Source organism: Eubalaena glacialis, chromosome 15 (genome assembly GCF_028564815.1).
Source record: "Eubalaena glacialis isolate mEubGla1 chromosome 15, mEubGla1.1.hap2.+ XY, whole genome shotgun sequence".
In the NCBI taxonomy this organism is placed as follows: domain Eukaryota; kingdom Metazoa; phylum Chordata; class Mammalia; order Artiodactyla; family Balaenidae; genus Eubalaena; species Eubalaena glacialis.
This window is the reverse complement of record NC_083730.1, coordinates 86,379,330-86,406,710: the sequence shown is the minus strand read 5'-3', so window position 1 is coordinate 86,406,710 and position 27,381 is coordinate 86,379,330. Positions and strand designations below refer to the sequence as shown.

General features: G+C 42.2%; 1 protein-coding gene across 4 annotated transcripts in view; it reads left to right on the top strand.

The window, feature by feature from the left end:
- CLIP1 (CAP-Gly domain containing linker protein 1) overlaps nucleotides 1-27,381 on the top strand; it is a 125,208-nt gene that overhangs the window by 40,656 nt on the left and 57,171 nt on the right. For 3 of the 4 annotated variants that reach the window (XM_061169194.1, XM_061169195.1, XM_061169193.1), the window contains exons 3-8: nucleotides 1,966-2,534; nucleotides 15,824-15,948; nucleotides 18,170-18,392; nucleotides 22,150-22,347; nucleotides 22,975-23,078; nucleotides 24,920-24,980. In XM_061169194.1, coding sequence (XP_061025177.1) covers nucleotides 1,966-2,534; nucleotides 15,824-15,948; nucleotides 18,170-18,392; nucleotides 22,150-22,347; nucleotides 22,975-23,078; nucleotides 24,920-24,980 — 1,280 coding nt within the window. Of the gene's footprint in view, nucleotides 1-1,965; nucleotides 2,535-15,823; nucleotides 15,949-18,169; nucleotides 18,393-22,149; nucleotides 22,348-22,974; nucleotides 23,079-24,919; nucleotides 24,981-26,180; nucleotides 26,214-27,381 lie in introns of all 4 variants that reach the window. The other variant, XM_061169192.1, reaches the window with a different exon arrangement.

Below are 27,381 nucleotides of genomic sequence, written 5' to 3'. Positions count from 1 at the left end.
CGTGCATACCTTTTAGCACTTGAAGTCCTTGAGTGCAGGGGTCATGAGTAATTCAACTTGGTTTCTCCAGTGTTACTTGGCACACATGAGGTTTTTTTAAATTAAGATTAAAGCAGCTTATTAATACTGAAACTTACACACTTAAAAGGAAGTAATTGCCAAGGAATTCAAGACACTTTTACGAACATTGTTTTTCAGAAATTCATGCTTGCAGCACTCTGTGAAGAGTAACTGTTGATGTGCAAAGCCAGAACTGATGCTAAAAAAAAAACTGGCCCCTGTCTTCGGCAGATTATTTATTATCTGTTCTGAGAGCATCCACTGTCTTCTAAACAAACAAACAAACAAGCAAAAAAACCCTCCACAAATGGAAACTCCACAGTCCCCCTTTCTGTGTCGGGTAAAGAGATGTTCAGCGCCCACTCTCGCTCAGCTGGGCCACTCGGCTCCCCAGTCTGCGTGATTCAGTCCTGTCGATCAGCCCTCAGTCTAGGTATCACCTCCTCCAGGAGGCCTTCCCTGACTGCTCTGCCCAGAGGCACTGTCTCCTTCGCAGCACTTAGACCACCTGAAGTTACCTGGTGTGTGCCTTGACTGTCTGCTTCTCCACCGCTAGACTCTGAGCTCTGTGAAGGCATGGACTGTGCTGTCTTGCTTTGTCCCTGGTGAAGAACAATGCCTGGGACTAGTTCTGGAGTGGTAGGAACTCAAGAAAGATGCATAATGTGGATAAATACATTATTTCATTTAATCCTCATTCAAAGAAAAAAAGCCCTCAAGATAGATATTACTACTTTCCCCTTTTACAGATGAAAAAACTAAACTCAGAGAGGTCACGGAACATCCTAAGATCACGATATGCCCAGTAAATGGCAGACATTAAGAATTCAGGCTCTCTTTGCCAGTTCACGCTGAATATTTAATAAACACTTGCCAGGTGAATGCGTGAATGTATTTCCAGTGTAAATATCACATTCCTGGCAGAATTTAACTCTGTCTTTACCGTAGGGTAGAGTTTGCCAAGTCGTCTTGCCTTTACAGGGAGTCAGGCCAGATGCTCTCTTTTCTTCCCTGCTGTGATTTCCATTTCTGCTAGCAAAGGAATGGTCTTGGAATAATGATGGTAGGGACTGTGGCACTGAATCCCCTCCTGCATCAAGTTAATTGCGAATGTGTGTGGTTAAATGGGCCTAGTCCTGTCAGCTTTAACTGACCACTCAAATGGGGGAATAGAGCCCATCTCAGTGGGTCCGAACGGGCATTTGCTCATGATGTGCAGGATACAGGGTGAAGAATGAAATCAGACCTATATTATGAATTCTGGGAAAAGGACTACTTTTTTTTCTCAATTTTGACTTCTTCCAATCTTAATTGCAGATAAGGACTAAGTCTTGTCAGCTCACTGAGTTTTGACAGCATTGAAAATGGTAGCGATGCGGGACTTCCCTGGTAGTACAGTGGTAAGGATCTGCCTGCCAATGCAGGGGACACAGGTTCAAGCCCTGGTCCAGGAAGATCCCACATGCCACAGAGCAACTAAGCCCGTGCACCACAACTACTGAAGCCGGCGTGCCTAGAGTCCGTACTCCGCAACAAGAGAAGCCACCGCAATGAGAAGCCTGTGCACTGCAATATAGAGTAGCCCCTGCTCGCCGCAACTAGAGAAAGCCCGTGTGCAGCAATGAAGACCCAACGCCGCCAAAATAAATAAATAAGTTAATTAATTTAAAAAAAGAAAAAGAAAATGATAGTGATGAGTCAAGTACTTTTTGCCTCCTTGCTAAAAAAAAAAAAAAAAAAGAAGGAAAAAGAAGAAGAAGAAAGATAAACAGAGCACCTCTTGAAGAGTTGTGGCTCCTTCTGTTGCTTTTGGCCCTTTCTCTAGTTTATTTTCCTTTTAACTTAGGGGTTGTCTGCTTAAATATGAAATCGAATCTTTTCTGATCCTTTCTTCTCTGTTTTCAGTTGCAGCTCCAATAGAAAAAACAATATCCAGTGAAAAAGCATCAAGCACTCCGTCTGCTGAGATACAAGAGGAGTTTGTGGATGATTTTCGAGTTGGGGAGCGAGTTTGGGTGAATGGGAATAAGCCTGGATTTATCCAGTTCCTGGGAGAAACCCAGTTTGCACCAGGCCAATGGGCCGGGATCGTTTTAGATGAACCCATAGGCAAGAACGATGGTTCAGTGGCAGGAATTCGGTATTTCCAGTGTGAACCTTTAAAGGGCATATTCACCCGACCTTCAAAGTTGACGAGGAAGGTGCAGGCAGAAGATGAAGCCGATGGCCTGCAGACAACTCATGCTTCCAGAACGACTTCGCCTCTGTCCACTTCGACAGCCAGCATGGTGTCCTCTTCCCCAGCCACCCCCTCAAATATTCCCCATAAATTGCCCCAGCCAACCGCAAAGGAACCTTCAGCAACGTCTCAGATCAGCAACCTTACAAAAACCACCAGTGAATCTATTTCCAACCTTTCGGAGGCCGGCTCAATCAAGAAAGAAAGAGAGCTCAAAATTGGAGACCGAGTACTGGTGAGTCCATAAACCTTCCAAGGTCGTTATGTTGACCTGAGTGAGGGGTTGGAATACACACGTGCGGGCTCAGAATCTGTTCTGTAGGGATGACCATTCATTTATAGAGAAAGTAATCAGCTTTTCTGGTTCCATTTATGTGTAAATATACAACAGATTAGAAACTGGCTACGTAGTTTGCGTGTAGTATAAGGGTAGGTTTGCAGGGATCGACTCTAGTTTTATCTTCCAGTTTAGTCAAAAGAATATTGAGTTTTTAGCTTGTAAATATTAAGGTAACTTTACTTGACAAAACAAGCTGAGAGGTGGACTTAGATGTTTTTAACAAAGGTTTTTTTCTTTCTGGTTTTTAATTTTTGCTTTAAGGATAGTGTGTGGGTAAATATGAGATCCTGTTTCTTTGAGTGTCTTGGAAAACTCAGAGATCACAGGATGTTATTTCAGAATTTCTCTGCCTTTTAAATGATCAGGTTTAGGTCTAGGAAAAGAAAGGAGGGACTTCCCTGGTGGTCCAGTGGTTAAGAATCCACCTTCCAATGCAGGAGACGCGGGTTTGATCCCTGGTCCGGGAACTGAGGTCCCACGTGCCGAGGGGCAACCAAGTCCGTGCACTCTGGAACCTGCGCGCCACAACTAGAGAGAAGACTGTGCACGGCAGCTAAGACCTGACGCAGCCAAATAAATAAATATTAAGAGAAAAAAGGAAATGTACTGTAGTTTCTTTTTTTTTTTTTTTTTTACTAATAAGCAGGAAACAATGTATAAGGTCTACATGCTGTACATTCTAGAACCCCTGAATGACACAGTGACTGACTTATTCTTTTTTTGTTTGTTTTAAATGAGAGGCAGTGTAGCAGTGCTAAAAACACAAGCTGAGTCCAGCTCTGCCTTTGTGACCTCAGCAAGTTATTTAACTTCTTAGTTTTCTCATCTAAGAAAATGAGGTTGAATAACAGTGCTAACATCTGGCATTGTTGTGAGGATTAAATTAGATGATGCATATAACATTCTTAGCAGTGCCTGGTATCCAGTCAACACTCAAGAAACGGTAGCTTTTTTTTTTTTTTTAAAAACAGCAGAACCTTATTTATTTATTTATTTATTTATTTATTGGCCACACCATGCAGCTTGTGGAATCTTAGTTCCCCGACCAGGGATTTCAATCCTAGGCCCTCGGCAGTGAAAGCACCGAGTCCTAACCACTGGACCACCAGAGAATTCCCAAGAAATGGTAGCTGTTTTTCTCATTGATGAAAATTTAAAGCTATTCTCTGACTTTTTTAACACTTTGGTCAGTTCAGTTCAAGGCATGACGTTTGTCTGAAGTCTTTGACCCTGTGCTCTTCAGTTTCCTTTGCATCCGTAAAAATTCCATCAGTCTTGGAGGCTTACAGTAATATAATGGGAAAAAAAGAATGGCTGTTAGCCTTTAGAATGTCCCGTGCATCTTGTTTAATGTGTCAGCAGTATATGGAATAGCCCCCATAGAATTGGTGAGGAAACAGAGGTTCTAAGAAGTACAATCGCTTGCCCGAGGTCATACACCCTGAAGAGTGGTGCTTCTGCGATTTAAATGTAGGTATTTTTACTCCAGAACCTGTTATGTAGAGCTGATGATAGTATAATTTTGAAATTGGAAGTTTTTGTGATTTTTTTTGTCCTACAGACAAGGAAACTTAAGCCCCGAAAAAGGAAGTGACTGCCTATAGTCAAATAGTGCGTTCACTATAGGTTTTAGATTTAGAACTTGGGACTTCTGTCTCCCAGTCCTGTAGCATCATGAATCTAGAAGGCCCCGTGCACCTGTGGGAACCCTTTAATACCTGTTACCTTCAAGGGGGTCCTTCTGGATCTCTTAGTTTCAAGGTCAGTAGGTTCCTTCTTGTTATAATAGTCATGAGTTTTAGCAGTTGATGCTTCAGGACTTAGAGCATCATTTCAGTATGGCAGTGCTCTGCGGCTCAATCTCATACTCACTTGCTATACCAATTTTTTTTTTTTTAAAACCACGCTGAGCGGCTTGTGGGATTTTAGTTCCACCACCAGGGATTGAACCCGGGCCCTCGGCAGTGAGAGCACGTATCCTAACCACTGTTGCAGTGAAGGTTTTTTGATGCTTACTCTTCTTTTCATTTTTACTGATGTTTACTTCCCCTCCCCTCTCCTCCACTTTTTACTGTATAGATATTGCTGTCATGAATGCCATTTAAAATTTTTTGTGTGTATCTCTCTTACTTTCCTAGGATAAATTTATAGTGGTGGAATTACTAGGTCAAAGGGCCTAAAAATATTTAAGACTTATGGTACTTATTTATCTAGTAAGCTTTGGTTAAATCAGAAGCCTGTTACCTTAGCACAGGACAGCTTTGTAGATTAGACTGCAGGTTATATGCAGTTCCATTCTAAGTGCTTAGCTGTAAATGAAATGGATAACGTATGGCATGCTTTCAAAACAAGTAGCTCTCCTTTTCCACCAGAGTAAGAAACAGTTGATTAAATTACTAGTCAAGTATTGTGCTGCTTGGCTGATAAAACAGACAAAATGACAAGGTCCGGATGGTTTAGCTTACAACAAAGGGCTTCCATGAGGATGTAAGGATTAAAGTGGACCTGAAGGAGAGTAGGAGTTGGCCAGGCAGAGCAATGGTAGTGGCAAGAGGGAACATTCTAGCAGAGGGATTGGCAAACTCCCCAGATGGGAGGGAGTTGGCACGTTTGGGGAAGTGGCCAATGTCATTCCCCACAGGCGGAGGAGCCCATCGGGGTAGGAGGTGAGACTCATTCACTAGGTGGTGTCTGCGGGGACTGGTGGCATAGGGCCTGTAAGTTTAGGCCATGTTAAGGATTTTGATTTTGACCTTAAGAGCAACAAGAGTGATAAGTGATGTGATTAGATTTGTAGTTTGGAAGGATCGCTCCAGCTGCTTCGCAAAGAATAGGTCAGAGGTGGTTGAAAGTGGATTTGGGGTGACCGTTCTTTGAAGAAGTTGGATGTTGAAGGAGAGTAGAGCTGTCAGGCTGGTGCTGGAGGAGTATTGGATCTAGGGAAGGTGTTTTCTAAAGATGGCAGAGTCCGGGGTGTTTACATCCTGCCTAAAATGATCTGGACCAGAGGAGCAGGGTGCAGATACAGTGGGGGGGGGGGATCAGTGTTGGGATGAGGGTCCTGGGAAGAGGTGGCACCCCGAGCGCACACGCGGGGATTGCTTTGCCTTCGATTGAGACGCACGGAGATTTCCTCCATTTTTATAGTAAGGAAGGAGGAGAATCTGCAGATGCAGGTTGGTTTGTAGAGGCTTGAAGGGTGTATTTGTAGGAAAATTTTAATTACATGTGCAAAACTAGCGTACTTGGAACAGAATTTGCATCTCTAAGAGTCTTAAGTCTAATGAGAGTGTTTTTAGAGGCAGTAAAATTATTTACTGTTTTGGTTAGTTATTTCTAGGAGAAATTAAAGGAGTACCTTAGAATCACAGTATTTTAGATCTGGAAAGGCTCTTTTGAGATCAACAAATGCCTCTTTTTGCTTAGAATACTGAAGCCCAGAGAAGAAATGCAACTTGCCTCAGGTCGTATGTGATGTACGTGTACACATATCATTATGGCCTCTTGGTCCCAGTTAATATGTTTTTTCTACTTTAATGTGCTACCTTGTTTAATAGAAATCTTTGATTTAGGAACGTAAAACATTTTTACTTCAAAATTCATGTATAAAGGGAATTAGATTTAGAAATCTGAAATATTTGATTGGAATTCTCCTAATTAAAGAAAACTTCTGTTGGCAACCTAAATGTACATCAGTGGATGAGTGGATAAAGATGTGGTATATATATACAATGGAATATTACTCAGCCATAAAAAAGAATGAAATCTTGCCATTGGCAACAACATGGATGGACCTAGAGGGTATTATGCTAAGTGAAATAAGTCAGAGGAAAGACAAATATCATATGATTTTCCTTGTATATGTGGAATCTAAAAAAATGAAACAAACCAACACACATAATGAAACAGAAACAGACTCATTCATGGATACAGAGAACAAACTGGTTCTGCCAGAGGGGGATGGGGGGGAGTGGGCGAATTAGGTGAAGGGGATTAAGAGGTACAAACCTCCAGTTATAAAATAAGTCACAGGGATGTCATGTACAGCATAGGGAAGGTAGTCAATAATATTGTAATAACTTTGTATGGTGATAGACAGTTACTAGAATTTTCCTGGTGATCATTTCGTAACATATGAGAGTATCAGGTCCCCACGTTGCACTCCTGACATTGTAAGTCAGTTATGCTTCAGTAAAAAAATTCCGATAGAACTAAGATCGTTAGGTCACTGTGATGTGAGGAGCGGTATAGAATATTCCCAGTCCCGCCCCCAGCGCCCTCGTGGCGCCTTCCACTTGGAACGAGCGCAGAGAGGGCAGGAGTGGAGGCTGCCTTCTCCACGCAGCTCTCTCCAGTTCTTGCTCTCATCGCGGGAAGAGCAGGAAAGCGGATTTCTGCGTCAGGTGTGAGGTTTAGCTCAATGACCTCTTGAAGATCCAGGTGGGATCTCCTGAGCTATGACTGTATTGGGCACTCCCATCTTGGGGGAGGCAGTCAGGGCCTGGGGAAGCCTGTCCTCGCCCCCCTCCATGCTCGTGGTCCTCAGTGGGGTGGATGAGCTGGGTCAAGGAGGGTCAGTTGGAGCTGCTTGTAACAAACCCACCTGCCTCCTTCCCATCTCTCTCTGGCCCCTCTGTTTTCCCATTTGTCCTCACGAATATTCCACAGATCTCCTTAGTTGAAGATTGCTTTCATCTGTCTTGTGGCATGAGCTGCTTTGGGCTGATGCTGCGGTTCAGCTGACTCTCAGAGACTCACCTCTTTCCAGACTGGGAATCCCTGGGATGACCAATTACTCTGAATGTTTTTGAGATGGTCGTGCTGCATTTTCGGGTGTAGGCACTATTTCAGGGATGTGATGTCAGGTTCTCGAGAACTTGACTGACTTCCAGCCATTCTGTTTCAACATGGTTGTCTCCATGTCCGGTACTGTATGTTCTGTGCTGAATTCTTAGCTTATGACCAAGTATGAGAAGGAGACTTTTTAGGCTTTTGTTTTTAAAGTGACAAGCTTTATCTTTCTACGAGCTGCTCCCAGGGCTCTTAAACTAAGAATCCTATAGTGTAAATCTGTAGGTCTTTTGGATGCTGTGAAAGGGAAAAACATCTTCCTGAGATTTAAAAAAAAATCTTATTTAAAGTTATTTTGCTTGTGTTTGAGTCTAAATAACTACAGTTCATTTAGTATGTACTTTTCTGTGTGTCTTCATTTGTTCAGCATTATTTGTGAGACTTATTATAACATGTAAATTTAAAACAAACACATATAGTGGGGTCATATTATATACACACCATTTTACAGTATACTTTGATAGATTTGGGGCATTTCTATGCTAGTAAATACAACTCTTCATTTAAAATAATAAGCTGCTGTTTGGTATCACACTGTTTGGGGCACCTAATTTAATCATAGACATTTAGATTGCTCCCAGCCTTTTTTCCCTAGAAATGAAATTTCTGAGTCAAAGAATATATAAATATTTTAAATCATAATAAATATTGCCAAAGTACAGTCCAAAAAGCTGTTACCATTTTATGTTCCCACAAAGTGTGTACAAGTATGCCCTTTGTAATAATTTGATTTCTTCTGTTTTTCTCAGTCTTCTTTCCAGTGACTTATAACCCCCAAATCTACAAGTCTGGTTGTGATATTGCACTCATATTGGGCGTTTGTTCATCATCTACCTGGGGTGGTTCTTGGGCTCTTTTTGGGTGGGGCATTTGCGCTCTAGGGAAGCTGTTCTTTACACAGTGACCTCTCCTTCCTTTGATTGCTGATAGAGTAGTTGTTAGTAGAAGGATCTGTTATTTTGTATGGCCCAAGGTTGAGAAGACTCCAGATGTTCACATTATGTTAACTCTTTCTGGACACCTTGGCTGAATGTTGAGATCTTTTCCAGCACCACAGTCTTAGCCTAATTCCTTTGCAGTGAGGATTGCTGCAGATTTGAATCATTTTTTCTGATTTTAGTTTTCCTTTTTTTTTTTTTTTTTTTCTTTTCATTTTCAATTTCCATAAGACTTAAATCTTACTCAGCATAGCCTTTTAGGGCTGTCTGGGAAGGATCGCAGAGAATCACACTGTTGATGAGAAGCGAGATTTGGCAGCTTCCTCCTCTCTGCACACAGCCGGGTTCAGTAGAGCCACTTCTTAGGTCATAGTTGATAGCAGTGCTCCTCTTCCTGCTCACTGCTTTCAGCTGTGAGAGGGTAGGATTCGTGTGCTTTTGCCATTTTCACTCTTGAGGCTTGGGAGTGCATAAACTCATCCATCTGCCCGTTGGATTTCATGTCTTTGGTTTTACGACCCATCCTCCTCTCTGCAGCCCCATTGTCCTGCGCTGCCTTGAATTAAGCCGTCTTCCTCTTCACCTGGACCCCCAGACTGCTGTCCATGCTGCTAGCCTCGTCTCTCCTGGGTTCTGGTCTTCACACAATTACGGAGTGATGCGCCTGACACGTGGATCTCATCACGCTGTTCTCCTGTGTGGTGGTGCCCTGTCTGCCTACACCAGTGCTGTTTTCACAGTGCTGGGGGTTTTCTACGGGGCTCAGTACCTGGGCACTGGCTGATCAGTGTGAAATTAGGTTCTTTTTGCAAACCTAAGCCAGTATCTTTACACCAAACATGTCAAAGCTGGTATCTCTGCCTTGAGGACTTTGTGTAGGCTCTTGAGGAGGCAGTTTATGCTGTCTAGCTTTGGGACTTGAAGAGAGGAAAGTCTGACCACTGCCCAGGCCAGAGTCTAATGTTGAAATGCCTGTTGCTAGATCACATCTTCTAACTTTTAATACTGCTTCTGTGAATTCTTTAAGCATAATTACAAAAATATCTTGAGGCTGAGACTCTTTGTAGCTTCTGAAACATATAGATTAGAAAAGCAAACTTTGCTAATACCGTTTTGGTCAAGTGGGGTACTTTTTGATCTCAGTGCTTTAAAAGAATGTGACTCTGGCAATTAAATATTCTGCTCTTTTATCAACCTCAGGGCTAGTAAGGGTTCTTTTTTTTTTTTTTTTTTTTGGTTCCTATTAAATGTTTAAACAGTTACAAATGGATTTTTTAAAAGATTTATTTATTATTTATTTATTTTTCTTTTATGGCTGTGTCGGGTCTTTTGTTTTAATAGCAATAGTTTAATTAATTAATTAATTTTTGGCTGCGTTGGGTCTTCGTTGCTGCGCGCGGGCTTTCTCTAGTTGCGGCGGGCGGGGGCTACTCTTTGTTGCGGTGCGTGGGCTTCTCATGTGGTGGCTTCTCTTGTTGCAGAGCACAGGCTCTAGGCGCGCGGGCTTCAGTAGTTGTGGTGCACAGGCTCAGTAGTTGTGGCTCACGGGCTTAGTTGCTCCACAGCATGTGGGATCTTCCTGGACTAGGGCTCGAACCTGTGTCCAGGTTCTTAACCACTTAACATTCTTAACCACTGCGCCACCAGGGAAGTCCCCCTCTATGTATTTAAAATGATGTTTTCATTTATTTATTTGTTCATTGCCCATCTCCCCCTGACCAGAATTTAGGCTCCATGAGAGTCTGGAAACTTTCTGTCTCATTCACCGTCTTTTCCCCAGTACTTAGAACAGTGCCTGGCACACAGTAGGCATTCATAAAATATTGTCAAAAGAATCAGAGGGTTTTAAATACTGTTGTCACATTATACCCTTAAAGGGGAGGAGTAACATTGTAAAGTATGACAAGAGATGCAATTAGGACCTGTGGATAAAAACCGGGCCAGGCGGATCTTACCTTTCTTGCAGGAGTTGCCCAGTGGAGCTGCCCTAAGCTGGATTGCTCTCTAGTTGAGGTGGTATAAAATATGGCCATCATCATCTCACAGGTGATTAAGTTTTAAGTCAGGGCTAAATTTGTATCGGTAAATACCAATTAGCCATATTTACCTTTTTAAATTAAGCTGCTTAACTTACAATATGGCAGATAAGAAGCCACCTCACAAAATTCAGTAGCTCACGAAACCCCTGTGGAGCAGTCCCTCATTACCACTCACTAGACATTTTATAGCTTTATAAATTGAGGCACAGTGGGGTTAAATGGCTTGTTTGAGATTTGATGAATAGATGGGAGAGTTGAGAGAGGATGAAAGGTTTCCTTTTTCTTGTTTGTGGACCCATTCATCAGCCCAGCAGAATTTTTTCTTTTTTAATATTTATTTATTTATTTATTTGGCTGCACCAGGTCTCAGTTGCAGCACACAGGATCTTTTTTAGTTGTAGCATGTGGAGTCCTTAGTTGTGGCACACGGGCTGTTAGTTGTGACATGTGGGATCTAGTTCCCTGACCAAGGATGGAACCCAGGCCCCCTGCATTGGGAGCGTGAAGTCTTAGCCACTGGACCACCAGGGAAGTCCCCAGCAGAATTTATCAGTGTTCTTATTTTTCGAAAGAGTTTACAAGAAGGGTGTTTGTCTCTGTTCCCACAGCATTTTGTAGAAACCTCTTAAAGTGCTTATCACTTTTCACTAGAAATATTTGCTTGAATTTTTCTGTCAGTGGCCAACACTGTATTCTGTTTATATTTGTATCCTCAGGGCCCAAGCACTCAGGATATATATATTGAATGAATGAATGAGAACTTAAAAACGTGAGATTTGCTAAAGCCTGAGCACAGCTAGGTTTTCCTTTAGCTGAGTTTCTAGTTTAAATTAATTTGGTCTCCAGTAGTGACTTCTAATTTTGACTTAGGTTGACCACAGTGTTATGAGTTATATATATATATTCTGAAAGTAAAGAGAATGAATGGTAGTTACTTGTGTTTGCCATAGGGATCCATTTTTTTGTTTTTTGTTTCACTGTTGTAAAACTTTTTATCTTTAATAATCTTGATATCTGGGACTTCCCTGGTGGTGTAGTGGTTAAGACTCTGTGCTCCCAATGCAGGGGGCCTGGGTTCGATCCCTGGTCAGGGAACTAGATCCCACATGCATGCCGCTGCTAAGAGTTCCCATGCCACAGCTAAGGAGCCAGCGAGCTGCAACTAAGGAGCCCGCCTGCCGCAACTAAGGAGCCCGCCTGCCACAACTAAGACCCAGTGTAACCAGATGAATAATAAATAAATAAATATTTTTTTAAAAAATCCTGATATCTGCCCCTAAAACATAGATTTGAAAATTGTGGCTTATACTTAATGTAAATGCACATACTATAATACTCTGGGTTCTCTGGAACACATGAGAAGTAAAACTTAACTTTATAAAATCACGTTTAAATGCTTAGAAAAAAATTTGACTGTAAAATGATTAAGTAGAAAAGTGAGTGATTTTGGATGTGACTTTCTGTCTGTGTTAAAGATATTTTGAATAATTACTAAGGATCTTTTACAGGGGAAAGGAAAGCATATTATCTGTTATATGAGTCAAGAATTTCAAGTTAGGTGAGAGAAAAAGTATAAGAAAACTGCCCATTCTAGGAACTAGTAATCATCCATTTGAAACAAACTTTATGGCTTTTTTTTTTTTTTTTTCGGGGTAGATGTATGTTCTGTTACCTGCATTTAGAGAAAAAGTTGCTGATCTGTTTGTGGTAATTTGTTATAAAGTTTCTGATCTGAGTGAAGCCATGGTTTGTTTGGAGAATTTACTGCCCACAGCCTGTTAGACGCCTCTTGGAAAAACAACTGTCATGACAGTAACTTAGACTCACCCCCAAAGAATTCAACAGATTATCTGGAAAGATTGCATCATCTTTAACTAATGTGCTGTGTTCTGCTCATGTGATACTGGCTGCTCTGAAAGGTGTGTAAGAGGACAGAGAAAACAGAGGCCAATTTTATATAGGTTACTCTTCATACATTCCATGGTTACCAATAAGAGTGCTAAAAAGTCCAATTTGCCAGATCTAGAACTAGTACTTTCCTTAGCATGGACACACTGGCTGCTAACATATAGCAGACTCTCACACTATCTGTCAGACACTGACTAAACAGTTTTATGTGGATTATTTTATTTAATCTTCACAGCAATCCTATAATTATCGCCATTTTACTTATGAGGAAGCTAAGATTGATTGATTGATTTATGGCTGCATTGGGTCTTAGCTGCAACACGTAGGCTCTTTGTTGTGGCTCAAGGGCTTCTTTCTAGTTGTGGCACACAGGCTTAGTTGCCCCGCGGCATGTGGGATCTTAATTCCCCGACCAGGGATCGAACCTGCGTCCCCTGCATTGAAAGGCAGATTCTTAACCACTGGACCACCAGGGAAGTTCCGAAACTAAGATTTAGAAACTAAGCAACTTGACTAATTCATAGACAGAGCTGGCATTTGAATTTGTCCAACTTGGAGCCCATGCTCACTTAGTCTGTGTTAGCATATGTCTTCCTTTGCTCTCTTCTGAGCCATCAAATTCAGCCTCAGCCACTGGATATCTTTTTCCTTTTGTTGGTTTACATGGAAAAATGGCCTTTTCTGTGTAGTTCCCTATGGAGAAGGTCACCTTTCATTTCTTCAGCAGATGTTTGTTGACTGTCTCCTGCTGTGCACTGTGGATTGCGGTGCTGGACACAACGGTTCCCGCATGGAGTTTTCTCCGGCCTCCAACTCCATCTTTCCTCAGTGACACCTGTCATGACACCAGGACGTTTCTGAACTGTCCAGGGGCTGCCTGCCCTCTGTCACCGTTCACACGCTCTCCTGCCTAGAGTACCTTAAACTGTAACTGCTTTGGTTCCTTAAATCAGTTTCACGAAGAGTTTGTCTTTCAGAGAAAAAGTATATAGCTTTGAGACTTTAACGTTTTCCATCTTCAACAAAGCTTAAATAGAGCTGGAAAAAAATGTGTATCATCCCAAACTCATAGAAAACTATATTCAGAGAAAAATTAGAACCAAATAGCTTTGGTATTAAAAAGCAAATTAATATTGGTCTTAAGAAGTTAGGAAGGAAAGAGTAATAAACCACAAGGAAGTGGGAAAAAAGGAAATAGTGAGATAAAAAAGTGAATTAAATAAAATAGAGAACATTAAAAACAAAAAGGAAAAACTGAAAAGCTGGTTCCTTGTGGAGATCGATAAAGTAAGTTACCTTCCCAAGGTAAATCTACATTTAACACAATCCCATTGGACTTTTTTTTTTTAATTAACCAAAATGATTTTTAAATTTATTAAATCAATAAACCTACATAACCTAAATGTCTCCCAGTGGGGGCTGATTTAATAAACTGGAGTGAATCCGTATAGTGGAATGACGTGCGACTGTAAACACAAGGAGGGCGTTCTCTGTGTCTTGATGTGGAGTAAAGCGAGGTGCAGGGCAGCTCAGGTAGTACAGGTGCAGGACAGCTCATTTTTTGTGTGTAAAAATGAAAGGGAGGAGTAAAAATATGAATTAACATTTCCTTTTTTTTAAAAATTTATTTATTTATTTTTGGCTGCGTTGGGTCTTCGTTGCTGCGCGTGGGCTTCCTCTAGTTGCGGTGAGTGGGGGCTACTCTTCATTGTGGTGCGTTGGCTTCTCATTGCGGTGGCCTCTCTTGTTGAGGAGCACAGGCTCTAGGTGCACAGACTTCAGTAGTTGTGGCACGCGGGCTCAGTAGTTGTGGCGCACAGGCTTAGTTGCTCCGCGGCATGTGGGATCTTCCCGGACCAGGGCTCGAACCCGTGTCCCCTGCATGGGCAGGCGGATTCATAACCACTGCGCCACCAGGGAAGCCCCAACATTTGCTTTTATATGCATAAAGAAATGCTGGGAGGAGGATACACTATACATCAATAGCAGTGGTTACCTGTGATGGGGAGGGTCGGATAGTTAGGGACAGGAGTTTAGTAAGAGAGGCTTTTCCCTGGATACATACTTACATTTAAAAGTTTTTGAACCATGAGAATGTATTAGCTATTCAAGAATTAATTCATTATAAAGAATTACTTTTTTAATCAGTAAGAAAAAGGTGAACATCCCAAACGAAAAATGAGTAAAGTACATATTGTGATACATCTGTACTGTGGATATTAAACAGCTGCCATAAAATAGCAGGGAAAATGAACCAAAATGTCAGCAGTGACTGTCCCTGGGTGTTGAGATTACAGGAATAACATTTATTTGTTGTTCGTAATGTTCTTAATTGCCTGCAGTGACTCGCCTCTTGTATAATTGGGGAATTTTTTTTAATTAAGGAAAAAGAGGGAATTCCCTGGTGGTCCAGTGGTTAGGACTCTGTGCTTTCACTGCCGGGGCCCAGGTTCGAGCCCTGGTTGGGGAACTAAGACCCCGCGAGCCATGAGGCTCAGCCAAAAAATTTTAAAAAAAAGCTTAGCTAAAAGTAAGAAAATCAGTATTCTGAAGAATAATAGTAGTAAGGGAAACCAGCACTAGGAAATATCATGCAGGTTGTGAAGTAGCAGTAGTCAAAATGCCAGGGCAGTAGCACAGATATTGATCTTTTGAAACTGTAAAAAGACTCAGATCTGTTCTTATGTGCATGTCAGAGAGAATATGATAAAATGAGTATTTGAAGTAGAAAAATAATGGCAAAGGAAGAAATAATAAATGCTGATGGGATAATTTTGGAAATAATTAATGTTTGCATGTTATATCAAACAACAGCTGGGACAAAGAGACATTTAAAAAGATTCACAGCTTTGAACAGTTCACGTAAAATAAAATGTGAAGAACAGTCATTTTAATAGTTGTGAAGAAATGGAGAGCCTCACAGTGGAAAATATCAATATTTTAAATATTTTAAAGAATTTGCATTTCACGTGTGTGGATGTGTGAGTATTTGTCTTTAATACGTATGTGTTATTGCTGTACCTGGATAATGATGTTAAAGGAAGTTTGGGAACATAAACACAACAATTGTTACAGTGGATTATGCATGAATTTTGTTTTTCTTTAATGACGTAGGGGTTTTATTTTTGTAGCAAATATTTATTTTGAAGCAGGAACCTCCCTCTGGAGTAATAAGGTATTTTTTTAATTCGACTAAATGTTGATGACTGCACATCACCTAGGTGATTTCATTATTGGACTATCTCAGGTATCGGATCACTCTGGTGACAGAAGCCACCCAGGTGAACTTTGCTAACCTTTGGAGAGAACTCTTTGAAGAGTTGGAGAGGAGGTTAAGAGAAGACCTGCTTATAGAAATGATGGAACAGTACTGGCTGCAACTGCAAAGGATTAAGCTGTGAAACTGTAATCATGTTCATCTCTTCCTTTTAACGTTCTCTTCTTCCAGGTTGGTGGCACGAAGGCTGGTGTCGTCCGGTTTCTTGGGGAGACAGACTTCGCCAAGGGGGAGTGGTGTGGTGTGGAGTTGGATGAGCCTCTTGGGAAGAACGATGGGGCTGTCGCTGGAACAAGGTTTGTTTGCAGTTGGAATCTCGTCTCCCTCTTGCATGTAAAGGTGCTCAAGCCGATCCCACCAACCGTGTATAATAAAATGGATGTGAGTGTTTTGGAGAGCTGCACTTTTATTTCCTAAGACTCATCTACAGGTTTTTCCCCCACTAGAATCAGAGTCTTTCTTTTGACTGACTGTTTTAGTAATATGTGCAATGCGTCTGAATAGATTCTGAGCAAGCATTTGGTTTATTTATCTATCTATCTATTTATTTTATTTTATTTTAAAAATTTATTTTATTTATTTATTTTTGGCTGTGTTGGGTCTTCGTTGCTATGCGCGAGCTTTCCTAGTTGCGGCGAGCGGGAGCTACTCTTTGTTGCTGTGCGCGGGCTTGTCATCGCGGTGGCTTCTCTTGTTGCGGAGCACGGGCTCTAGGTGCACGGGCTTCAGTAGTTATGGCACACAGGCTCAGTAGTTGTGGCTCGTGGGCTTAGTTGCTCCGCGGCATGTGGGATCTTCCCGGACCAGGACTCGAACCTGTGTCCCCTGCATTGGCAGGCGGATCCTGAACCACTGCACCACCAGGGAAGCCCTATCTATTTATTTTTAAGACTTTTTTTTTTTTTAGAGCAGTTTTAGGTTCACAGCAGAATTGAGAGGAGGGTACAGAGATATCCCTCCTGTACCCCCTGACCCACACGTGCACAGCCTCCCCCATTCTCAACATCCTGCACCCAAGTGGTCCATTTATTACAGCTGATGAACCTATATTGACACATTAGCCCCCAAAGTCTGTAGTTTATATTACAGTTTATTCTTGGTATACATTCTATGGATTTAGACAAGTGTGTAATGACATGTTTCTACAAATATGGTATCATCTATAGTGTTTTCATTTTATTTTTCAAAATAGAAAGGAAATACTATATCATCCTTTTGGCTGCTCTCCCTTTGATAGCAGTCAACGTCTGAATGAGTTTCTGGGCATTGGAGGGTAGGGGGAGTGAGGAGAAGGAAGCTGCTCTTGTTAGGGCGAGAACGCAAAATGTGTCTTTATATCTGGTGACAAGGATTCCATCCTGTGGCAAGAGAACTGACGGCAGGCACACCTATTCCACTGTGAGGATAACCCCACTCTCACCTCCCAGGGATGGGGTGGGAGTTAAGTCATGCAGATGAATGCAAGAGGCGTTTCCCACACTTCAGATGCTTTGAAGGCCTTGGGCACAGTTGTGGTCTCTGATGCATTATTGTTAGTAGTATAAAGTGTTATAGTTAACATTTTACTTATAAAATGTTTACAGACTGATTATAAGCGTATAGGTCTTATGTACCAAATACAATAATAATGCCTTGAGGAGATTAAAAAAAATCTCTTAGTGCTGCAACGATTATGAAGCCATATCATTGATATCCTTGATATTAAGATGTTATAATTCGCTAGAGTCGTGAGATCTCCAAGTGTCAGTACCAGTTGATACTACTCCACCTTTACTTGAGTGAACCTGCCAGAGTTACGTACTTGTTTGATTTCTCTTGCCCTTTGTTTGGCAAGGTTTTATGAAGTGAGATCACTCCTCTGCTGTGTGTTTATCAGATAGTAGAAATACCTTCCCTTTGCGTAGAATCTTAGTAACAGATGAGTGATTCCATCTCTGTGTATCATACTGTTATTTCCTAGTGTGTTTTCTAAAACATTATTGTGGGGCTTCCCTGGTGGTGCAGTGGTTAAGAATCCGCCTGCCAATGTAAGGGACACGGGTTCGAGCCCTGGTCCGAGGAGACCCCACATGCTGTGGAGCAACTAAGCCCTTGCACCACAACTACTGAGCCTGCACTCTAGAGCCCATGAGCCACAACTACTGAGCCCGCGTGCCTAAAGCCCTTGCCCTGCAACAAGCGAAGACACCGCAATGAGAAGCCCACGCACTGCAACGAAGAGTAGCCTCTGGTCACCGCAACTAGAGAAAGCCCGCGCGCAGCAACGAAGACCCAGTGCAGCCAAAAATAAATAAATAATTTTAAAAAGTAATACATTTAAATAAATATATATTATTGTGGTTATTTATCAGCTTGCACACCAGTGAGTGCCACAGGCTGGTGCACCACCCCAGCTGGTTGGTAAAATTCACAGCAAACCAGTCACGAGTTAGGAGTCAGGAGAGCTTTTCGGTTATAGTTGTTATTTATTGTAATTAAGCTGCTTCTTGTTACTGTTCCTGTTGTTGTCTCCTAAAGGTATTTTCAATGTCAACCCAAATATGGCCTGTTCGCTCCTGTCCACAAAGTGACCAGGATTGGCTTCCCTTCCACCACACCAGCCAAAGCCAAGGCCGCTGCAGTGAGGCGGGTGATGGCGACCACACCCGCCAGCCTGACGCGCAGCCCTTCTGCCTCTTCTCTCAGCTCCATGAGCTCTGTGGCCTCCTCTGTGGGCAGCAAGCCCAGTCGGACAGGATTGGTGAGCCTCCCTTCTCCCGCTGCGTGTCTCTGCGGCCCAGGCACTGTAAATGCCCCCCCGCCCCGTCGGTGTGCCTGCTTTGCTTTAGGAGATGTGAAGTCTCCCCTTGCCCTTGTACTAAATGTTCTCTGTAGCTTGTGAAAGTCCTTACAAATTTTGCAACAAAACAAAACAAAACCCTCTAGCAAGAATACAAGTTTGAAATAAAGAATTTTTTTAACAGCCCTTTTCAGGTTCCTTAGACTTTAAGATATCACAGTTCTTGGTGAATCTGTAGTAACTACTACTTAGTCTAACATATGGGATGATTGAGTATTCTGAAATTATTTTGGCATCAGAAGGACAGGAAAATTGGAGGGACCCTTTTCCTCAAGGACCTGGGTCTCTTTCTCTTTGACATCAAACAATTTTAGGAACTACAGTCTCTTGAGAAAAGGCATGTTCTTAGAATTTTAGTATTATGTTCATACAGTCTAACCCACTGAAAGCAGTTAGTGTGTGGAGCGTTCCTGACTCAGGCCAGAGGATGCAGAGGGGAACTTAGGGAACTTGAAAGGATGCTAGGAAAAGCCATGTTTTGTTTTGTCTCCATCTCGCCCTTCCCCCACTCCCTCTTACTCTCTCCCTCTCTTTCCCATTTAGATCAGCAAGAGAAAATCATCAGAATCAAAATAGGCAGCATCTCATTCTGTTTGTTAATGTCATGCTTTTTTTTTTAGCGTCAAAGCAATGACTTTTTTGGCTTCGCCCCCTCCCACCCCCCGCCGTTTAGTTTATTCACTTGAAGTGAGGCAAGTACTGTTTAAATTTGAAATGGCAGTATGAGGTTGTACTCCAGACTGAATTCAGGATCTCTGCTTTATGACGATGAACTACAGACAGGAGTTAGAATGTGAAGTGTCATGATCGGGCAGTAAGGCTGCTGGCCCTTGATCTCGTTTTGCCTTCTCTCCATTGACCTTGGGCAGGGAAGGCAACGGCTGGCCCTTGATCTCATTTTGCCTTCTCTCCATTGACCTTGGGCAGGGAAGGCAACGGCGGAAGCATCTTTCTTTAAAGTAGGGGTTATGCTCCTCTGGACTTTGTTCCTCTTATGTTCAGGTAAAATAAATAACCTGCTTGGACTATGTCATTTTGCATATAAAAGTCTGCATCTTCAACAGAACAATTACAAATGGACTTATGAGAAAAGCTTGTCAAGAACTTTTTGAATGTTTGAGTGAAATGGATGAAGAAACCCCTCTGTTTGGACGAAGCCTTGCTCAGAGTGGGTCAGCAGACTCTAAAGTGGACATCGAGTTTACTAATCCAGGAACAATTCCGTGGCAGTATCTACTCTGGATTAGGAATTATTTCTTGTGTAATTTTTATTACGTTGTAATTAAGTGTCCATTTCTTTGGAGATACCCAAGCCCTGCCTGCTCCCCCAACCCGTCCTCTTACTTTTTAGAACAGTTCTGATTCCTCTTAGTTCACCTCATTTTCTTTTGAAGAAAACTAGCAAAAGAGAAATGAGTCTCCTTGCCTTCTAAAACAGCTTGTTTTTGTATCTCTTTATATAGAGTGGCTATAGTTTCTAAACCAAAAATCACCATAAAAGAATATACCAAAAATACAGAGTAATTGAAAGCGTGACTTCTTAAAAATGCATCTCAACAATGTGTGATCCCTTGTATATATATATAAAAAGTGGGAACATTCCTTAATGCAGAATGATCTTCTGAAAGAATTGAGTACAGAGATGCCCAACCTTTCTGGTTCCACAGAACCTTTAGAGTCTCAGTTATTTTTTCACAGTGCCTGTAGGCCAAAAGAAATAGCTAACAGTTCTGTTTATTAAGTAGTTAGGTCCAAACAACTTAATATTTATGTCCTAACAATTTAGTAGCTCTTCAAAAAAAAAAAATATGGTTCACATTAATTGAAAGGAAAAAGAATATTTTTAATTCATTCTTAAATAACCACAATGAATTAGTATTAGGTTGCATGCTCTTCTTGGGCACTGCATATCCTGTCAGACCTTGGACTCTTCCTGGACACTGCCACCCTCACTTCCTGTGCCACATTGGCTTTTGCACAGTACTTGCTTTTGGTCTGGAAGTAGCCAAAACCCAGCTTTGGAAAGACATGAAATTACGGAAGGGAATGTAGTACAATCCAAGGTTGAAACTGAATCGCCTCCAGCTGGTAGTTTGCATGGTATCCAACAGGTGTCGCTCTGTTTCCTTGTGTTTCCCTGTGAGTTTGCTGCAGTACCCTGGGGTGTACCTCTGCGCAGGGTTTGGGAACCTCAGATTTAGTGTATTCAGGAAGAAATGTTAGTATGAGAAAGTATAACCGCATAGTAAAATCGGAAAATCAAGGTCAGACGGTTAAAAGAGAGAATAGGAATGCCCCTCCCCCCCATATATTTAAGTAAGTCAAGGAATTTCACTAAATAGAAACAGCGAAGGACAATTTGGGTTTACTTTACTCTCATAGTTGCCAAATCGCCTAACTATGAACTGACAGCAGATCGTCACTGTCGGTCTGTGTCCTGGCTGGGGGCTCAGGTAGACGGAGGACGAGGAGAGCCTTCAAGCAGCAAGTGAGGCTTTGACTGCAGAGGATGAAGTCAAGAGGCGTTGACCTAGAGCCAGTGATTGCTAAGTAAATGGCCTTGGACAAACGCTTGCCAGGGGATGCGGCCTCTTCTGGACCACCTCCCAGCCCCTGGAGCCCAGCTTGGGAGAGTGTTCCTCAACTTGCCCACATTACCTATTCACATTTAACGGAAGGTTATGTCCTCTGTGTTTTTACATGACGATTAGCCATCTTGAGGAGGTATCTGGTGTGTGAAACAGCAAAGATTAACAGGTGACAGCGCTGAAACACGTTTTCTCCACGCCTCACCCCACCACTCTTTCTCCCTCACCTCTTGTTTTGCTCCAGTTCCCTCTCCAGTCCCCATTTTTTCTCCCTCCTTCCTTCCCCTGCTTCTCTTTCTCCACAGATTTATCTCCCCCCCTTTTCTCTCTCCCATGCCCTTTTTCCTCGTTTCTCTTACGTGTACTTGCACACTCATTCACCCACTCACACACGCTTTTGAAGGCACATACAGGTTTCCTTTTAATCTTTTGTCTCTATTAAGTTTTTCTGGTGACTGGGATTCAGGTCCTCATGGCTGGATTCCTGGGTGAAATCACCTCTGCCTTTCATTTTGAAAGAAAGATGAAGAAAATCCTGACAGAGATCCAACTACGTAATCAGTTGAAAGAAGGTTTGTGACTCCAACGGTGACCTCTTGGTCACGTAATGGTATTTAGAAGCTTAAGAAGTTGAAAAAAAGGTCTAATCCCGAACTCTAAGGATCAAAAGATTGGCCAAACTGTCATAACAAGAAGATAACTATTCATGAAGCTCAGGCCGAAATGGAATCTAGAGAAGCTTGTTACCTGAGTTCTGAGGAATTTTTTAGATTCCTACCCGGCCCCGTCAGCCGAGCTCAGGGCACCTTTGCTTTTGAGCCACTTCTTCTAAACATCTTCCCGGTTGTTCCATGGCTTCTTTTACATTGCTGGGTTCTTTGTGAAACTGACAGACAGGAGGCACACGCTGTCTTGTTTCCTCGATGAAAAGCCTTTCCTAAGCCTCGGCAAGCCTGCGAGCTGGGGCAGCGCTTTTGCTTTGCCGAGGAGACACCTGCCTGCATGCACCGCTCCCTCCTTGCGTCCCTGATAGCATCATCGCCCTTCACTTCTTTAACTTTCCTTTGCAGTTGACCGAAACCTCCTCCCGTTACGCCAGGAAGATCTCCGGCACCACTGCCCTCCAGGAGGCCCTGAAGGAGAAACAGCAGCACATTGAACAGCTGCTGGCTGAACGGGATCTAGAGAGGGCGGAGGTGGCCAAGGCCACGAGCCACGTGGGGGAGATAGAGCAGGAGCTAGCTCTGGCCCGGGACGGACACGACCAGGTGAAGTCTGGCACTGACCTTGTTGCAGAGATGGTGACAGGTTCTAAGCTGATCTTGTTGCAGAGACCGTGATGGTTTCTAAATTGAGGGAGGAGGTTGAACAGTGTACCCGGTGCTTGGAGCCGGGGAGCTGGTCTCGAGAGCACTGGAAAGGAGCGTAGATGTCTCTGCTGGGCTTGTTTGCACGCTGTGCCCTGGGGTACCAGTTTGCATCATCATAAAGATGAATTTCTGTTCTTCTCGAGTCTACTGCACTCTTTTGGTCTTTACATCCAGGTCTCTTGGCCTGTCTGTGTCAGGTGAGCTTGTGTACTAGGACCTTACCAGTGGTGACAGCTCCTGTTTTGTAGATTATGCTTTGTACGAGTTTCAGCTCAGAAAAGATGAGCGTTGTTTTGACATTGCCCCCTATTTCTTTAATGGTGTGGTTTTTCATCATCTACCTCCCAGGAGTGCTGCTGAGAATAACCTATCATAAGAGATCATAGAAAGCATTTTAATGCAAAAAGGTTTTTTGAGTAATGCCGACCCACAGTGGTACCACTTAGCCGTAGCTCTTTGGAGGCATCCCTGGGCATGCATCTGGGTCAGAAGGAGGCCACTCACCGACACCCTTGCCTTCCCCAGCATGTCCTGGAATTGGAGGCCAAGATGGACCAGCTGCGAGCAATGGTGGAAGCTGCTGACAGGGAGAAGGTGGAGCTTCTCAACCAACTTGAAGAGGAGAGAAGGTGATCCTAAACTGTTCTCCTTTTAAACAGCCTTCGGGAGAACTTGCCCATCAACAATCTTGTTGGTGTCAAACCCTTAGAACCAAAGGACTCTCTGTGTGTTCAGTGGAGCTTGAACTCCTCATGCTGTGTGAGGAGGGTTTGCTTTGATTTGACTTTTTTGAGAAGTTTGGAACCAGCTAAATGTGCCCTGATTAAGTTAACAACTATTTATTGAGCACCTACTGTGTGCCAAACATCCTCTAGAGGATGGCCTGAGTCAGTTCATTCAAACCCAGCTTCTACCTAGAGCCACTCCTGGAAAAAGGATTTTCTAGGCCCAGTTACCTGGTATTTATGAAACGCCTTCTGCATATCTAGTGAAATCGTATTGTGTCTGGGGGGTGACAGAGGGGCCCTGACCTCAGGAAACTCACTACCTTTATAGGAAAACAAAACTCTCAATTAGAGAATTATCCAGGTCGGGATGAAATCAGGTGCTAAACTGTGTGAGACAGAGAAAGCAAGTTTGATTCTTACAAAAGGTCTTTTGAGGCCGTGAGCGAACAAGATCTCTGGGAAAAGTGTCTGCGTGGAAACGATTTGACTGTCTCTGGGCTCTGGGACATTGTTTGTCCTCGGTTGCACTTAATGTCATCTCCTGTCATTTCTGATCGCAGCGATGTCATGCAGGGGTCTTTAGGATGGTCACGAGCACTGCTGCGCTGGGGAATACAGGGGGGTAATAACAGTGCCTTACCAGGGAAATGGCTGTCCCACTGGAGAGAGAAGCACTGTACTCAGGAAGTTCTCCTTGCATCCTAAAAATGGCTACGAGTGAGCGAGACATAGTGACAGACCCTTCCAGGCCCTTCTGAAGGCCAAGGCATCTGCACCACTTGCTTCTGTTTTTAAACCGGCTCTTGCTCTGCTGACTTCTGGGCAGTAGAAATGTCCCCCAGCTCTCCAGTAAGCTTGAGGGCTTTAACCTATGATTATATTTCTGACTTAACCGAGTAGAATTTTTTTATTCTTAATTTTGTTAGAAATGCTAGTGAATTTGAAAGATTTTTTTTTTTATTTGCATGTAGGTTTGTCCTCCTTTTCTTCCTTCTCTTACATCCAATTTTGTAAAGATTCACAATGTGGGTGTTACCCAGATTTTGTAGATCTTCCTAGTATCATATTTCATTGAATTTGTGATGGCATTAATTGAAACCCACATGCCATATCAGAGATTTTTAAACGTGAAAAAGAAGTGTGCATTTTAGAAACAAAGAAATAGGATCCTTGATTGCCTCTCTCCCAAATTATTCACAGCCTTATTCTCCCACTCTTGGAACAGGTACTCGTGTTGTCCTGGGGATCTCTGCATGGGTAGCATCTCTGCTAACCTCACCCTAGAATGCCTGATGTGGGGTGGTATAAAGAGAGATTTGTTTTCTGTGCCACTTTCCCCTATGTTCTGTTATTGGAAAGTAGAAATTATAGACTTCCATTCTCAAACCTGTTTCTGTGGTAATCAAACCTTTTCCTTTCAGGCTGATCTTGTCTTGATTAGATCCATTTCTGGTGGCTGTGACCTGGGGAACCAGTTGCTTTTTCTCAACTCTTACCTCATCCCTTCTGGAATCCATACCTGGATAAAACTTTAGAGTTTCCCAAGTAGAGAGGAGCTCTTAGATTTATAAACCAGAGGCTTAAAGATGCATTTCTTTATTTTCTATGTCTCTAAGGCATTTCTTTCCATCATCATCTGCTAAATTCATCAGGACATTGATTATATATATATAATTTTGAGATAAGGCAGAGGTGTTTCTTAGTTACTTTCTTAGGTGTTTTGTTTTGATTTTATTCCACAGGAAGGTTGAGGACCTTCAGTTCCGGGTTGAAGAAGAATCAATTACTAAGGGCGACCTTGAGGTAAAACCCCACCACCTCTCTAAAGCCTTTATGGGTACAGTATTCAGAAATACGGATAAAATCGTTGTGGTCAGAACAGGCAGCAGAACCCCGGCCTCTGGCCTGTGGGCTGTGGCTGCCCTCGAGCCTGTCACTGTGCCGTCCCAACTCTGGTGGCCGAGTAAAATTTTTACTACCCTTTTCTCATGCTTCAGAATTCAAAACCTTGAATTGGAGTTAATCAAGTCATAAATCTGGCAGTGTGTCCTAAGTGAGACTCTACACATTCCTCCGATGATCAGAAATGGCATTTTAAAGAACATTTTTTATTTCACCATGATAGTTCAGAACAATCTCAGCTTTGCTTTTCAGTTGAGCAGGATAAATCTATAACCCTACAGACAATAAATGTATGTTCTAGTAATTGATTTTTTTTTCTAGTAATTACCAGAAAAAGAACAATTTTATTTCAACTTCTTTTATTCCATGGCATATTTTAAATTCACAGAGATTTACCTTTAGCATCAAGTTTCTCTCTCTTAACAGTCATTCATATTCGTTTTTTAATAAGACACCAGAATTAAATGGTTTCGATGCTTTTCAAACCACTGCTAGATGTATGACAAATATAAATCTAAAAATTTTCAAATTTGCAGATTTTTTTGTACTTTAATCTGTAATATTTTAGTAAAAGTTTCACTTGTCTGTGCAGTTCTCAGAATACACATTTTTGCTACTGTTGCAATTTTAGTCTATTGATTGCCCCCACCATGCGTCAATTTCAAGAGCCCTTCCAAATAAGAACTCTGATTTCTTTGGGAATAAATGTATCTTTACAGTCAATGAAGAATAAGGGAAACATATTCTGAGTTCTAGTTTTATAAGACCCAGAATTTATTGGATTATCAGTAATTTGATGAGTATCTTCCTCCCTCATTTCATGTAGAATCACAGTCGTTTAGCTGACTTTTGTGTTGTTCTCATCCATTTAAAAACACCCCAAAGTCTCATTAGAAGTTTCATATCATCATCTAATTCATGTCAAATACAGCCTATGATGTTTTGAGGAGGGGCAGTTAAAATATTTACATCAGCACTAGGCTAGGATAGTCTGTCTGGTAAACTTGTAATTAATCAAAGTTATTTTGAAACCCTAACACATATTGAAACTTTAGTTGAATCTCTCTTTTGTTGTTAATTTTTTTATTTTTTTACTGATAGCAAAAGAGCCAGATTTCTGAAGATCCTGAGAATGTAAGAGGGCACTTAACTGTGTGGATATTTCCCTTGTTAACACAGATTGATTACAGATTAAAATGCTTATTGATATACTCAAATACTAACTGCATAATCTGATCTTGAGACATTGTCCTTAATATTTCTGTGCATGTGGGCTTTCAAAGCAGTTACATTTGAATCCTGAAGACATTGTATGTAATGACTAAGTTCTGTAAACCCATTTGTTTAACACATAGGCACACGTTTCTTCTATAAAGAATTTCGGCAAAAAGAAAGAAAAGAATTTTGTATGGGGCCCGGCCTTCTTCCCGTAATTCATAATGCCTTCTAGTTTTAATAGAATTATTCCAAAATAGATGATACCTGACTGAAACATAAAACATATTAGATGAAGTTGTTACAGAAATTTTGGGGGAAAGTTTCCCCAAGTTTAATTTATTCCCATGAAAATAAAGGAATCGAGTCCCAGACTGATTGCCTTTTGTGTGAGCGCCCACTGCTGGCCAATGGCTGCCAGTGCAGCTGACGAGAAATTCAAACTTCAGTTTGTTGGGGCAGTGTTTTCCCTAGTTTGAGGCTAGAGGCAAGCATTCTTCAGTGAAGACGTTGTGTATTTTAAATTTATTAATTTTGAAGCGAGATTTTTCTAGTAGCAGTGCCACTAGGCACGGAGGTGTATTTTTTTTCCTTCCTCCCTCTGTTTAGGATCAAACACCCAATTCAGATCGTACCAGAGTGGCCTCAGAAGCACGGCTTCTCGGCGTACCCTGCCAGCTGAGATGCCAATTGAAAAAAACCTAAAAACTTCTTCCTTTGAGGTACCACCACAAGAGAACAAGATTAAAACAAAGAATTTTTCTTCCCACCACCTCCCGGCAGCTGAACTAGACAACTCGAGACTGAACTTTTTAAAAAGCCTCCGTTCTGAAGGTCTCCTTTTTGTGAAGCTCCTTCAGTGATCTGGGTCTCTTCTCTGCTTCCAAAACAGGCTCCTGCTACCTCCGGAGCCAGTCTGCATGGGACTCCCTCCCGCCTCTCCTGTGCGCTTCTCGCGGAGCCTTGGCTTTCCCTCTCAATCCCCTGCCCCAGGGCTCTCCTCTTGGGATACTCTGTGCTATTCTAAGAAAGGAATCATTTTAATGGGAGGGTTGTTCTGTTCAACATAACGTTTTTACCACATACC